Source organism: Astatotilapia calliptera, chromosome 20, assembly GCF_900246225.1.
Source record: "Astatotilapia calliptera chromosome 20, fAstCal1.2, whole genome shotgun sequence".
Classification (NCBI taxonomy): domain Eukaryota; kingdom Metazoa; phylum Chordata; class Actinopteri; order Cichliformes; family Cichlidae; genus Astatotilapia; species Astatotilapia calliptera.
In genome coordinates, this window is record NC_039321.1 from 14671353 (window position 1) to 14686806 (window position 15454).

Genomic DNA, 15454 nt, shown 5'->3' on the forward strand with positions numbered 1-15454 from the left:
TAAACTCCAAATAAAACTTTGAGTTGGCATATTTGAACCCAGACTTTCAATCCTGTGAGCCAACAGAAAGAACCCAGTGTACTGCTTTTGTGATATTGAAAACTCAACCTACCTTGTTAACCCATTACCCTTTATAGTGCACCCCGCAGAATTAAATAAAAACATATGTACTTATTGGAAAAAGGAGCTGAGGTATTTAAGAAAGCAAAAATTCCTATTTAAAAAAAAAAAAAAAAGGAAAGACAGAAAGATCAGACTGCAAATGGGACCCGGCGTCTTTTATCCCCTCTGTGTAGTTGTTGTAACATGTGACAGATGTACACTATTTATAGATCTGGCCTGAGGCTTGAATCAGGCTGCTGGTGCGAAAGGCCATAGCAGGCCTGATACTGGTGAGGGGAGACAAACAAGTAATATGTCAGCTAGCCATCACAAGCATTGACTACATATTGACCGTAGGTTTCAACCTACAGTCAATAGGTTTCATAATAAGCACATGGGTTTTCTCTCGTCTTCATTTTAAAACAATGAGTTAATGATGAGTGCAGTTTCACACACAATGCAATTACCCAAATGCATTAACAATACATACATACATACAACACATGGAGTTGGTTGTCTGCTTATAGCTCTTTGATTCTGTGAAGAGACAACATGTCATCACAAAGTTTGGTCAAACTTGCTTCAAAGTGACAATTTGCTTAGAGCACTTAGTTGATGTTTGATAAATAAAACATTTTAACAAGGCACACAAGTCCCAAGTTCAGTTTGTCAGATTTTGATCAAAATAGTTTTTAAATCTGCCAGGAAGAACTAACATCTATGTCTATTGATGAGGTACAGTCAGCTTTGTGGTGATTCTGATTTTCGTAATGATCAACCAGTCCTTCTGAGTAGCTGTGACCTTTATCTTCAGACACGAAGAGGCTGAGCTGTACTTTTTATCCATCTCCTGCATTTTAAACTTTCCATTCTCAAATGTTCCCACTGACTCAAACTCTGTACAACTCTTCTCTTTGTCTGTGGCCACCACATTGTGACCCATCTCCACCTCACCTGACTCCAGGATGTCTTTGCCTCCTGACCCTGTTTCTACAAATATCCCTGTCACCACAGTAGGTTCAGTAAACACTACAGTCAGGCAATTTCCTTTTTCTGGGGTGCGGCCCCAGAAGAATCCTTCGCCAGCATCCCAGGCCAGCTTGGGGAAGTGCTTCTGATAGGTGGACATGTCAGAGTAAACTTCAGCTGAAGGATTGGTATAGACATCCTCCTCAAAATCCTTGTCTTTCAGCTTATTGTATGTGCCTTGAAATGAGGAGAAAGTTCCCATGTGTTGAAACAGCGAGGGTTTGAAAAGGATGGTCTCCTTTTGAGTCATCACCTCTCGGAAGTGAGTCATCAACCAGTCACAGGGCATTTCCTGGTAAAAGATGAAGAGGAAGCGAGCCAGAAGAGGAAGATGGGCTGATTTGTAGAGTTTACCAATATAGCCGAGGGCAGAGAATTCCAACGTTGCCCAGGTGAACTTCTTTCCTTCTTGCTCCTCAACTCGCTTTTTAATGGTTGTGAGGAAGTTTTTTGCAGAGAACACATCATCCTCTAGCTGGAGGTAATACCGTCCAAGACCTGCACAGTAGTGGATGAGGAAGGAATAATCCAGGTTCTGCTTGGAGCGGAACGTTACCCTTTCTGGAGCATCGTTGAAATTCCTCTTCAGACCTACAGAGAACCAGACAGATTTGTATCACAGGAAAAAAAAAAACATTCAAACTGTATGTGAATGAATATGTACACTAGGGGTGATCGCATGTGAGCTGCACCTGTAATCGGAGGGTACCAGTCCTGGGGAACATGGATGACCAAAAGGTGGCCTTTTTCCAACTCAGAGGCAAAAGCTGATTTGATCTCCTTCACAGTGTCGACTCTCCAGCTGACGTCGAAATCTGCTAGCAGCACTACCACCACCATGAAGGAGTGCTCCTCAGGAGACGACTGGGAGAAGATGGATTTCAATGTGGGGACCAGATAGCTGCCCTTCTTCCTCTTTACTGAGGATAATCCAACAGATAAATACTCTGAAGCCGAAAGAAAAAGGAAAAAAAGTGAAGGGTTTTATGCCATTTCAAATCTAAAGCTGAGGTTAAAAAGTATTTCTGATAACAATTATTAAATAATGTGGTATGAAATTCAGCATGGTAACACCTTCAGACTGTGAGTAAATAAAAGTAAAACAAAAAAAGGAGAATTAGCATTGAAATAAAAGCAATAAATGCATGACATAAATACCAAAATAATACAAAATAAGTCTGTGAAGGTTCTCAATCATCCAGGTCATCGTAGTCAAAGGAGCTTGCAAAGAAAAGCGTCTGGACTTCTTTAAGTTGCTTGAAGACGTTTCACCTCTCATCCGAGAAGCTTCTTCAGTTCTAAGGGTCAAATGGTGGGGAGTCCCAGATTTAAACCCAGTGGGAGTAACCCCCCACAAAGGGACAAAAGGACCCCCTGATGATCCTCTAATCGCCTGAGCCAAGGTGTGAAACTGGGTGTGGGTCCCAATCAGCCAGAGTTTCGGGTGAGTTCATTGTGAAACCTGGCCCCACCTTATCATGCGAATTCCTGAAGTCAGATGGCCCAGGATGTGAGTGGGCATTAAGGCGTCTGGGGAGGGAACTCAAAACTGGATTATAGATGGCAGAGAGTTGGTGTCGTAAACCACCGCCTCTATTCAAAGATCTTTGAACAGAGGCGGTTTAAATCTGGGACTCCCCACCATTTGACCTTAGAACTGAAGAAGCTTCTCGGATGAGAGGTGAAACGTCTTCAAGCAACTTAAAGAAGTCCAGACGCTTTTCTTTGCAAGCTCCTTTGAATACAAAATAAGGCACAACTGCTCATACAAATAGGAATATGCAAGTGACAGTGAAAAAACGCATTCCATAGTTTCCATAAGTTAGAGAACAACACCGGAAAGTGCTGTCATTATTTCTCTACGTGACTTTTTGCAATTTCTTTCTTTTTTTTACAGTTTGAAAAGGCAGCAGCAGCCTTATTATAATAATGAGAACAAAGTGTGGAGACTCACTCTGTTGAGTAGGTAGCACTCCAGCAAGCAGCTGATAGGACACATTGAAACTCAGATAATCTGCCTGGTCAATCCAGGACTCCATACTAACCGGCCTGTCTGCTTGCCATGTTAACTCATTAAGAACTATTTCAGGTGACCTTGCAAAGACCTGCAAAACAACAACAACAAAAACAAACCCAAAAGACAAAAAACATGATTATTGTCTGATTAGAATATACACGTTGATGAGTGAGACAATGCACTCTCTTTGTTACTTTGCAAAGCAAGATGAGAGCAAGTGCAGTTACAGGGATGGTGACTTATACAAGTCTACCTCCAAGTAAGTAAGGTGCACAGTTTGAAAAATAGCTCAAATATTCTATGTGTAGGTGTGTTCTTACAGCCAGAAGGAAGTCCGAATGGTTAATGAAGTATAATCCCCCAATGACAAGCAGCACTGCCACAACAATATTCTTCTTCTTCGAATGAATCCGCATTTCCTATCACAAACACATACGTGATATTCCATCCATTATGCTGGTGTGTGACGCAGTACAACTGTAAATAATTCGGCCAATAGTTAATGATTCAGAAGGCTTGGACACAGGTTACACGGAACTGAGTGTGTTGTTGTAACTTAGAGTCTCATATATACACTTTGTATGCATCAGATACAGTTTACTGAACACTGTTGCTCTGGTGTAAATAACCCTGTGTCGCAAGTTGCAAAAGCCCTTTAACATATTCTATAGAGATGCACATTGAGAACCACTTACAGTTCAGGACAAGAAACAAAATCGTCCCATTCAGTACATTTCTCATTTTATCTCATCTTTTACCAGTGCTGGAACTTGGTGAAAGTTCAATGAGTGAGCTTTCTGTGGGGCTATGTGAAACAGTGATGACACAGAGTGCTGACTGACCCTGATAAATTTTCTTTCTAATGTTAATGTTTTTTAAGATATTAATTGTCAGTGGTCTAGTTCTACTTGATCACAGTAAAAACACAGTTCAGTTTTGCTACAGGTATTTAGTACTAGAATGTGGCACAAAAGGATGAACACCACTCCTCCAGCAGATAAGTGTTGATTTGGCATTTTGGTGATGTTAAACACTGTAAGAAATCCCATTTGGGTTGAGATCCGGTGACTGAAGGCCACAGCATAAAGCCCTTTCAGTCAACCCACTCAGTGTGACTATAACTAAGTGTGACTATAACTAATTGTTTTAGCTACAATTTATTTGTACTGATGTATTTAAATGCAAAAAACTGATTTCAAACACAAGCCCGCTGAGCAATCTGTTAAAGTTTGAGACAAACTCATGTGGCAGGCTCAGCCTTTATGGCACTGTATCCTAACTACCCAAATCTACTCGAGCGAAACCATCTGCAGCAACTGTTTATTATTTATTCAGCTTCCCCCCCTTTAATTTTTCCCTTGTCTGAATATTTCCTACAGCCATTACATAGCAGTCTCCCTCAGACGGAGTTTCTGCCAGTGTCGACTGTTACTGTAATCTTTTTTTCTTCTTGTTTGGTTACATTGTTTCCGAGTTCTAAACAGAGGAAAGGGCAGAGAGGTTACAGGGAAGCAGTAAACAAACACTGTAGATGATAAGAATGAGGTTTATAGCCAGGCTGCCCTACTCTTTTGTTTTTTTAAACGCACTAAGTAAGGACAAGTAAGGAGATATGAAAAGCGTTGCGTAGTCTCATGTCAGACTAATCCTTAGAGCCAGGCTAGAGGACAAGCTTTACTTAGATTTTTAAAATGCCTTTGTTTTGTCAACGAGTACAGGGTCACTTCATAGAAGATACCAATTATAGCCGAGGCCACCTCATCTATAATTAGTACGCGGTCTCCTCTTTGATTTTTGCAATGTAACGCTCGCTGAAACAAACGCTTCCCGAACAGAACGACGAAACCGCAGTTACCCAAAAATGACAGAGTATAGAGAGCTGTCCGTGTGTTTGACCTTAAACAGCACTAATAATTTGAAGGTACCGCAAGAAAACTAGCCAGTCCTATGGAACGTTTTCAGATAGTGTCTACAAACAAGTGACTTCCGTAGAAGATATTTCAAGTTAAGAAATCCGGAAGATTTTTTTCTTGCTACCGTCTCTGCGCGATCAGGCTTTAAAAAAGCCATATCAATAGGGTTTAGCAATGATTTCCAACCGTCGCTCATAACACAAACACAGCCACACCGAAAAGTCTTGTATGAACCCACAGCTACGGTAAATGAGAAGAGTCCAAATGAAGAGTTAGCAGAAGGTACAGTAAATGAGCTAAACCAGGCATCCATCCATCCCGTCACTGAAAACAAAAAGCAGCTGCTGTGAGTCGGAACATAAATTATAAAGCTAATAAACTTGTGCCTGACCGGTATCTCCACTCACCTCCCTCCGCCGGTTGTCCTCAGCTCGATGGATAACAGTTAGTGAACGAGTTGCAGTCACGGCGTGATAATACTTACAGTACAACGCACCGAAAGTCAGAAAAGGCACTCACGGAAATGAAAAATGACTCGCCCCTTGGAACCCATGCATATAAACCAGTACTGCCGCATTCTGCACGTGTATTTCCACCTATAGTCCCCGACGCTCAACAGGCGACTCCAAGTAGCAGAGGCTGTACGCCAACCAGGTGTGGCGTCACGGTCGGACGACAGCCAACCGCTTACGTTCAAAGGCGGCCACATTCTTTAGAACTACACCAGGAAATTAAAGCAAACGCCCTGAGCTATTGTTGACACAAAAGCAAAAGACAGATACACAGGTTTCCTTTATTTTATAAGTTCTTAGTCATTTTTAAATTATTTTCTATTTCTCTTGCATTTTCTCATCAGCCAACTAACATTTTAAAAATCATATCAAACGCAATCTAGCATCAAATAAACTACAAACTACAAAACTGCAGCACACCATGGGTAGGTAAGATAACATCATCACTGTATGTGTTTGTAGGTAAACAGTATTTATCAGCCGCTTTTGGTGCATTGGGACTGATCCACAATAGTGCCCCCATAAGGCCAAACATAGCCTGAACTGGGCTTAAAAAAAAAAAATCCCCCGAGTTTACCTTACAACTTTTTGGTAGTTTTCTCTTAAAAGGGGGTAGTAACTGTCAGTTGCTTGTACTTTCCTGTTTTATTAGAATAACAATGCTTCATAAAGTTGGACCAGTTTTGAATGTGTTTACTCCTTCAACATGCTGTTAGGCCCAGGCGGTGTGACAAATGAATGAATTTGGAAAGATGTAGATCAAAGGGGAAAAGTCTATTTTTAATCTTTCTCTGAGGACAGTGTGTTCAGTACAGTGATAAGGATTGTGAGAAACTGTCTCAGAGCGTCATCATCTTTTGGTTGCTGATTGAGAATCACTTTTATTCCCTCCTCCTCTTCCTGTCCATCTTCGCTCACCCTCAGCCTGTCAGCTGTTGCATCCATTTCCTTTCTCACCAGTTGGTCTTCTTTCCCCTCTGCTCCAGCTTCACTGTCAGCTGTGCCTTTTTTTACTCCTGATTTCTGATTGGCTTCTCCAGTACATAGCAGCTCCCCCAGTATGAGCGTAGTGTTGGGTGCGTCCATGGAGTGGGAGCGCTGGGTGTGTGTGTACAGGTAGACTCTCCAGGGCAGCATTTGCTGTGGCGTGAACGCCAGCGTCTGGATATTGACCAGCTGCATGGCAGCTTGGAGGCTTTGGGGAGAACAGTGAAGTACTGCTGGACACCGGACACATTCTTCTATCCACGCACAGTCAACCTCCTCTATTTTCTCAGCACCTTGTCACAACAACACAAGAAGTCACAACGATAGCTTTTAAATGTGGAGAAACACTGTAAAAACTGTGGGCAAAAGACCTGCAACTGACAAATAAAGTCTATCTCATATCATCATCATCTCATCTAAATGTCAAATGTTCATGAAACAAGAGAAATCATAAATTTTAAAAAATTATTTTATTTTCTAAATCTATGTGCTGGAGACCTTATTACTCACTCAGAGTCAAGAAAGAAAAAAAATAAGAAGCTGTCTGACTCTGACATTTAAAGCCATCTGAAGCCGGAGGTTTTCTCTCACACACAATACTTGTGGTGAGGTCACTGCAGATGATCACCATATGATAAAAAAGGTAAATGGATAATAATAAATGATAACTATTATTATTACAAGTTCATCATTGTAATGCTGTAATGTACAAACAGTATTTAACTATAATTTTCAATAATGGTTTAAATATCCTGGCTATTTTCTCAAGAAACTAATTGTCATCTAAATGTACAGAAAACGAACAAACCACATTCATATTTGAAAGTTGTATCAATAAATTCATTCTTCTTACATGAGTAAAACAAGCATTTTCCATCATGAATCTATGCACTCATTATTCATACCTTTTTTGCAGTTTTTATCCACTTTGTGTGTTGTGTTTTGTTGTGTTTAGTGCTGACGTGGGACAGTTTTCCAATTTCATTGTACCATCATGCTAAGCATGACTGTGCAATGACAAAAAAGAGTTATGATCTCTCATGTTATTCGATAACCCATACTGATGAACCAGAACATTTTTGTTCGGTATAATTAGGTACAGTTAGGCATAATTAAGTGCTTTTACAGCCAAAAGTTTCAGTTTTGTTGTCTTATTTCCCTTTTAACTGAGGGCAGTGTTCTCATGGGAATATCTTAACTATCTGAGCTACAATACATCCTGACACATTCTAACATGCAGTGTGGGTTTCAGACCTTTATCACACAGTTGTGAGCCTTTCAAACATCAATTTGCCACAGCTTGACACTAATCAAATCTAAAGTATATCAGATTTGTAATTGAGTATATACACATTACTTTGGAGGAATTGGTATATTCCACCAATGGAGATTTCACACTCTTGTTAAAGATTTTTAGGAGGCCTACATGCTCCTTTTAACCACATTTGCTATCGAATAAAGAGGAAGCTTTAGCTATGAATCTCTGACTTTAATTTTCAATATAACCTTCCATTTCATTACCGCGTTCAGTATGCAAAGCCTGTCGCTGCAGCCACAGGTGCTCAAAGTCCTCTGGGCTGACAGCTGGGGAGAGGGACAAACTGAGAGGGGCTGCGATGCTGGAAGCCAGGACATTAGTGGAGGAGTCTGAACACCGCATGGCACTGTCTGATCCTAGAGAGGACATACAGAGACAAAGTAAGAGGAAGAAGGGGAGGATGAGGTTAAAAAAACAACCAAACAAAAAACAACAGGGCATTCTGAAAGGACAAGGAGGGTTTTAAGTATTATTAAGAATTATAGTAACACAACATTCTCAGACTCACTCACTCACTCACTCACACACACACACACTCACACACACAACCCCTAAACCTACTAACTGATTGCAGTTCTTGCTGCCAAGGGTACCACAATAAAGCATTTGTGATAACTGGCAATCACTCATTCACATCACTGTGGGGGAATTTTGGCCACTCCTTTTTGTAGGATTGTTTTAATTCCGCCACCCTGCAGGGTTTTCCAGCATGAACAGCATGTTTAAGGTTATGCCAAAGCATCTCAATAGGATTAAAATCTAGACTTTGACTAGGTCTCTCCAAATCCTTCATTGTTTGTGTTTTTTGTTTGTGTTTTTAGAGCCATTCAGAGGTGCTCAAGTGCACTTGGGTTATGCAGGTTTTGGGATAAGTGGGTTACGTGCATATAGTAATTTCTGGACTTTTGGCTTGCTTCCTGGACCACTTCAGGGCTTCATGGTTCCATCAGTTATAACTTCATTAAAAAACCAAAAAAAACAAAAGTTATAACACGTCATCCAAGTCTCATTAGTCCACAGAATATTTTCCCCAAAGCTAAAAAAGGAATAAATAAATAAAATATATATTTTTAAAAAGCAGCTCATCATACAACAATAACGACAGGTGAGGGTTTTCTCTGTTTGCGTTGTATTATTGTAGGGTGTAGCTAAGCCTTACTGATCTTGGCTGAAGACCCCGTGTTGTAAGTGTAAAAGGGTCAAGGCGATGAGGGAAAGTAACAAAAAGTGTCCAGGTCGGAAAAAGGAGACAAGGAGGCAAAAGAGACGGACAAGCTGCTATCACCATTTAAGGAAACAAACAAAACTCAAGCATTGGTCAATAAATTAAAAAGTAAGTCCAAAAAAAAAAAAAAAAAAAAAAGAGCAGTTCACTAGCTGCAACCGAGCAGCTCACTAGTTGCAACCACACAAATGGCACTCTGGCCCAGAGCTCACCTTTATCTGGGCTTAAATACTTTTAATTACTGATGTGAGTCAACTGTGTAAAAGAGAAAGGTGGCACCTCAGGCAAAAGAGATTGTAGGACACGCCCATACAGGCACCTTCAGGAGGAGGCCCTGCTAGGGCTGTAACAGTTGCTTATGAGTATTATCTGATTGATGGAACATTCTATCTAATATTGTGGGGTCTTTACCTAATATTGTTGTGAACTGGTGCAAAAGGAACAAAATGGAATTGAAACATGAATCTGAAGTGTCACAGCAAAGTTTTACACTAAATATGTGGGAAAGAGGTGCAACCTACAACACATCTCTAAATGGGCGACCGTGGCTCAGGGGGTTGGGAAGCGTATCTGTAACCAGAAGGCCGCCGGTTCGATCCCTGGGCTCTCTGTCCTGGTCGTTGTGTCCTTGGGCAAGACACTTTACCCTACCGCCTACTGGTGTTGGCCAGAGGGGCCGATGGCGCAATATGGCAGCCTTGCTTCTGTCAGTCTGCCCCAGGGCAGCTGTGGCTACAACCGTAGCTTGCCTCCACCAGTGTGTGAGAGTGAATGAATAGTGGCATTGTAAAGCGCTTCGGGTGCCTTGAAAAGCGCTATATAAATTCAATCCATTATTACTGCTCCAATTTTGTAATACCACTATAATTTTCAATTTTGGTTTAAGAACAAGACTTGAAATTGCTGCCGTTCCTTTCATGCAGTACACATACATTTTCCATTAGGTGAGGACATTTCCTTCTAGCAGAAAAACTGCAAAAATATCAGCAACTGAACCCGAATGACAATGTGTTGTTAAATAACCTTGATAACCTCCTGCAGACAGATTAGTCATTGTGTTTTGTGAGGCAGTGAAAGCAGAGTGCATGGCAACACTGCGCTGCAATGCAGTGCTCCATTAGAAATGTGCATACACATAACTTTTTGGTGACAGTATAAAAACTGTGAAAGTTAAATATGAATGTTTAAAGTAAATTAAGTTAACAGATAAAGATGGTGTAATGGACTCTTTAATATTTAGTGCAGTTTTTAGGTTTTATTTGTTGTCCTTCCTACTTACAGACATGTTAGACTACCTACCACATAACTAATAAGCATCATGACTTATGAGCATCTCCAAAGTGAGATCAGTGTGGCTTTACACTCATGTATAGCACTTACTTGTTTAAATACTCAAAGTGATCAGTTACCCCAGCATAGAAAGAGGATTTGTCATGGGAAATAATGTGTACTGTTTTGGTCAACAATACAGGCAGAAATAGAACCAGCTCTCAACTCAAGGGAAATGCTGCGGTGGGGCAATAAGACAGCTATGCATAAACAAACGCCCACAAAGCTCAATGAACTGATGCAACATGGTTAAGTAATATGAGAGACTAATACAAATAATACAGAAAATGATTATTATAAAGGTTATTGCTGGTAAAAGGCAATTCCAGAAGCTAGTGAGTCTACTTAGTTTTTCACAAGACTTCATGCGACTGTACTAATTTGTCTAGTGGGCTTTGAGCCTGTGTGAGGTAGCATAATGTAAGCAGTAGTGATGGCCCGCTTGAAGCTGACGCTCCGGAGCGTGTGTCGAAAAAAACAACACACTGGTTCAGAAGCACTGTGTCGAGGCTTGCTTCGTTTGGCAAAAGTCACGTGACCAGTGACGTCCGAAGCTTCATTACGCACGTAACTGCTTCAGTACCTGATTCAAACAGATATAAGGAAGTGAATCATCCACGGGATTCGTGGAGTGTGTTGATGGTGACAGATAGCGACGAGGTGATCATTCCACTGACAGATATGGAGCCAGCGAGGAAGAGAGGACGTTCTGGCGTGTGGGAATATTTTGAGTTGATTTTGCTCAATTCATTTTATCTGCCGAAGTGAAAAACTTGAAATGTCCAAAATCATGTTTTCATAATGTAAATATCATTACAGCATATGACTTTAGGAACACTTCCATGTGAATTAAAGCTAATGAAGACTACAAAAATGTATTTGACACTATACGTACATTACATTGCTACACAGTTTAGAAAATCATTTTGTTTATTGTTTTTAGGTGATAGTCTGCAGGACCCAGGAATACCTGCATATCTACCAACTTGCAGTGTAGTTCCTGCACTCCACAGCCTCTTCTGTTCCATGCAAGTGGATTTTCTCCAGGGCAGGAGAAACTATTTCTAAGAAAAGAAACAGACTCAGCCAGCGCACAGTAACACTAATCCTCTTTTTAAATGTAAATAACAAAAGGGCTACCTTACATTGATCATGTTTTTACTTTGCAAGTTCTTGATTAGGGATGGGTTTTGATTATCGCTTTTCTGATTACAATCCATGCTAAATTGAATAAAGTGATATTGATTCATTAAAATCCCGTGTCGATTTGTAAATTAACGTTATTATGCCTGAAACGCCAGCATCTCAGGTTAAACCTCACAACATGTCGTCAAACACCATGCAGCTAAAACAGTAACTGGGAGCAGGTTTACGGATTCTGCATACAAACGTGAACACAGAGCGCGGACCCGACGCGTCAGAGTCAGATTTTGATGTGTCGTCAGGTCCGCGCTGTGTTTGCCTCTTTTTTCTTCGCTGGCTTCTGCAGCTGCAGGTTTCATAACTCTCTGTTTACATCTCTAATTAAGTCTCACATGTGTCGGCTTTCTTTTAATAGATACGAAATTATGGATATATACTGTTAAATGATCAGAATTGTAATATTTCTGACTGAGGCAAAACTTTCCAGATTCCAATCAAATTGAATCGGATCCTGTATCGAATCAAAATGATTCTACAAATCAGTGACGATGCAGCCGTACTCAGCTTCCTAAGCATTTTCCCTTTCCAGTTCACAATCAATCCCACCCCTAGGTCAAAAATATGTATAGGACAATTGGCCTAATCTAATATTTTGTATGAACCTGTCAAGCTGTCCAGTGATTAAACGACAAGTAGATGGAGGCAGGACTTCACAGCAGGGGCATACTCCATAATGTGCTGTGCATTATCATATGTATATTATATATATTGCTCACTTATTGTATTTACCAACATCAAGGAGTTATGAGCAAAGAAAGGCCACCATAGTGCATGTTTAAATAGGGAAAGTCTATTGATCAAAATGTATTACGCAAATACGCATTACATTTTTTTCAGCCCCCCAATCGAGAAAACAAAACCAATTACATGTTCAAAGCAACGGAACGGTGGCCCAATATCAGAGAGAACTCCACTCTTGAGTGAGCAGTGATAATTGAGCAGTCCGTTTTATTTTGCAGATTCAAGCTGCTCTTCAAAATTTTCACCACCAGATGTCACCGGAGAGGACTGTGTTGAAAAGCTTCGAGTAATGAACCGTTTTTCAATACAAGCTTCAGTGCTTCGGAAAGCTTCATTTGGCCATCACTAGTAAGCAGCATCAGCAGACTATTTAAGTTTCTTTTAAGTATACTTTATTTCTGGCATCTCCATTCTACCATAAAACCAACCAACCAACCAACCTGGTAGGCAAAAATTCCACTTGCTTTATACAGGACTTTACACACACCTGAACCTCATTAGTCTCTACTACTGGGGGGGAAAAAATAGGTCAGACCAAACAATGCAATTCTAAACAAAGAATAGGAATATGATTATGCATGAAATTGACAAACTCATTTACTCAGCTAAATAGTCTGAGAAGTAAATCACTGCATACAATACAACTCAAAGGCTACTTTAAAGAAAATAAATAATACTATACATAATGAAAAGCCCTTCATTTGGTTACACCCAGTGAGGCAATCAATGACCTCATGACCCTATATAAACAGGAAGTACTGGGGCGGCCCTTCCCACACACCTGGTTTAGATATAGGACCTGAATAAATGGACAAACGTGGTAAGTATAACCAAAGTAACATAAAGAAACATAATTTACTGGACATTTGCCTGTGAACAGAAGAAAATTCAAATGACCTGATGGATGGCCAAATGAAGCTTTCTGAAGCACTGAAGCTTGTATTGAAAAACGGTTCATTACTCGAAGCTTTTCAACAGTCCTCTCTGGTGACATCTGGCCAAAAATATGAAAAGCCGCTTGAATCCACAAAATAAAACCAACTGCTTCATTAAGATTGCTCACTCTACAGAGTGGAATTCTGTCTGATATTGGGCCGCCATTGTGTTGCTTTGAACGTGTATTTTTTGGTGGTTAAAAAAAAAAAAAGTGGTTTATTTGTTTAATAAATAATTTTGACCAGTAAACTCTCCTTGTTTAAACATGCACCATTGTGTGGTCTTTCTTTGCTTGTGAGTTCTTGATGTTGGTAAATACAATAATTGAAAAATACCACATTACATATAATATACATATGATAATGTACAACACATTATGGAGTATGCTTCTGCTGTGAGGTCCTGCCTCCATGCACTTATGCAATTAACCGCTAGAAAGGTATATATATAAATAATATTATATTAAGGAAATTTTCCCAGACATATTTTTGACCTGGGGGTAGAATTGATTGTGAACTGGAAAGGGAAAATGCTTATGAACTTGCAAATTAAAAACATGATGCATTGATATAATGAATGTAACTACTGCTACCACAAACAAACCCGGGATAGTGTGTTAAGCAAAGTTAAACCAGCAATGTCTAAAATAAAGCATTATGGTTGACTGTATAATAACAAGGAAATAAATTATCCATATGGTTAAGGGACAAGTGGTAAATGAGTTCATGCCTAATCACTTTGTCACAGCCAGTGATGCTATTTCATTATTTATTATGAGACATTAAGTCACAGTTACTAGATAAAGCCTCTCTCTATCTTTTTTTTAAACCTTTAGTACATCACATACAATGCTTTTATGTATACCTGCACTCTTCAATATAAATATAACACTGCTGCTGTGTCGTAAAATCTTTTTATGATGCTTCTGTCATTGAGTTGTTGTGGACTTTGCTTTTAAAAGCACACTTCATTCAGGAAAAAATAAAAATAAAATAACATTTAAAAAAAAAAAAGAAAAATATAAAGGCAGGAGATGCCAACACTATACAGTCAGCCATAAAGTGAATTAGCTAAGCCAACAAACACCCAAGAATTTCACTCAAAGTTAGCCTGCACAGCAAAATTTACCAAGCAATAGCAACGTGTGTGTGTGTGTGTGTGTGTGTGTGTGTGTGTGTGTGTGTGTGTGTGTGTGTATGTGTGCATCTAGATATAAAACTAAGTTAAACCCTCTTTTCAGTTTCAAAGCACAATGTGCTTTGAAGTAGCAGCCAAGAAAGGTGTGATTTAAGTCTACGAACAGTGAACACCCGTGTGCACACCTGTGTGGATCAACGTGCTTGCATTCAAATGGTTTCCCCATGTAATGGTATGCAAGAGGATGTAGAGAGCCATAGCCCTGTCCCACAGGGCATGAAGCAGGCATGGAGGAGATCCAGGCCCCAGACATCCAGAGGCCCCAGAGTGCGAGAGCCCAAGGAGGACCACTGGAGGGGCATCCGTGCCACCCTCATGGGAAGAGGGGTCACCCAGTAGCCACCCAGTGTGAAGACCCCATACCTCACTCCTCCCACTCATGTGTAGTGTTGCTGCGTGTTGCTCTAAAGTGCATTTAAAGCAAGGGAGAGCATGGTGCTGCTGCCAGAGAGCAGCAGGTATTAGCACGGCCCCTCCCGAGAACCCTCAATGTCTACATGGATTAAAAATTCAGAGGTGGGCACCGGCGCCAGAGGTAGGTTTGAATACACAGACCGTCCACTGGACGCCGTTAACGTGCCCACCCTCAAGGCCCTATATATATGTGTGTGTTATGAGAGTGTAAATAATGTGGATGCCTAAGTTGTGAGATAAAATTGAGGCACAGGTGGCCAGAAGAGGACGGGGGGGGGGGGGGGGGGGGATGTCTCCCCTGCACCCTGGTGACACACCCGCACCCCAAGGCCCTACCTGTGTGGGTGGGTGTGGTGGAGCGGGAAGAGGGAGGTAGCTGGGATAGGGAGGAAAAGAAGGGAGGGGAGGATGCCCCTCTCTAGGGCCAGCTGCCCCGCTGACCCCAGTAGGCACCCCCGTCCTCTGGTACCCACCAAGGCAAGGGAGCCCAGGCCCATCCAGACCGGGGCCTACGGCAGCAGCACCGCCAAG

The 15454-nt window shown here is 40.9% G+C and overlaps 2 protein-coding genes across 3 annotated transcripts in view; both read right to left on the reverse strand.

Moving 5' to 3' along the window:
- Positions 1–762: 762 nt before the first annotated feature.
- LOC113012887 (alpha-1,3-mannosyl-glycoprotein 4-beta-N-acetylglucosaminyltransferase C-like) lies at positions 763–5770 on the reverse strand. Of its 2 annotated transcripts, none has more exons than XM_026153308.1 (5): positions 5581–5770; positions 3469–3567; positions 3086–3236; positions 1824–2078; positions 763–1722 (listed from the first exon to the last, which is right to left on the reverse strand). In XM_026153308.1, exons 2-5 carry the CDS (start codon positions 3562–3564, stop codon positions 827–829), a joined length of 1398 nt encoding a protein of 465 aa, XP_026009093.1. In that variant the 5' UTR covers positions 3565–3567; positions 5581–5770; the 3' UTR covers positions 763–826. The 2 variants fall into 2 exon arrangements, with proteins under 2 accessions (XP_026009093.1, XP_026009092.1); XM_026153307.1 differs by having other exon boundaries at positions 5469–5770.
- A 64-nt stretch (positions 5771–5834) lies between these two features.
- The window catches only part of ap4b1 (adaptor related protein complex 4 subunit beta 1), a 46438-nt gene continuing 36818 nt past the window's right edge, over positions 5835–15454 (reverse strand). Inside the window, exons 13-14 of the mRNA XM_026153306.1 lie at positions 8082–8234; positions 5835–6853 (exon numbers count right to left, since the gene is read on the reverse strand). Of these exons, the coding sequence (XP_026009091.1) occupies positions 6354–6853; positions 8082–8234 (653 nt within the window). The 3' untranslated portion in view covers positions 5835–6353. The remainder of the gene's footprint in view (positions 6854–8081; positions 8235–15454) is intronic.

What these genes read in the sequence shown, in the direction of transcription:
- LOC113012887 (XM_026153308.1), bottom strand. Translation starts at nt 3,564, where the DNA reads ATGCGGATTCATTCGAAGAAGAAGAATATTGTTGTGGCAGTGCTGCTT. An exon ending in ATTCGGACTTCCTTCTGGCT is followed by an intron (nt 3,237 to 3,468) that starts GTAAGAACACAC and finishes GTTGTTTTGCAG; the next exon opens with GTCTTTGCAAGGTCACCTGA. An exon ending in AGTGCTACCTACTCAACAGA is followed by an intron (nt 2,079 to 3,085) that starts GTGAGTCTCCAC and finishes TTTCGGCTTCAG; the next exon opens with AGTATTTATCTGTTGGATTA.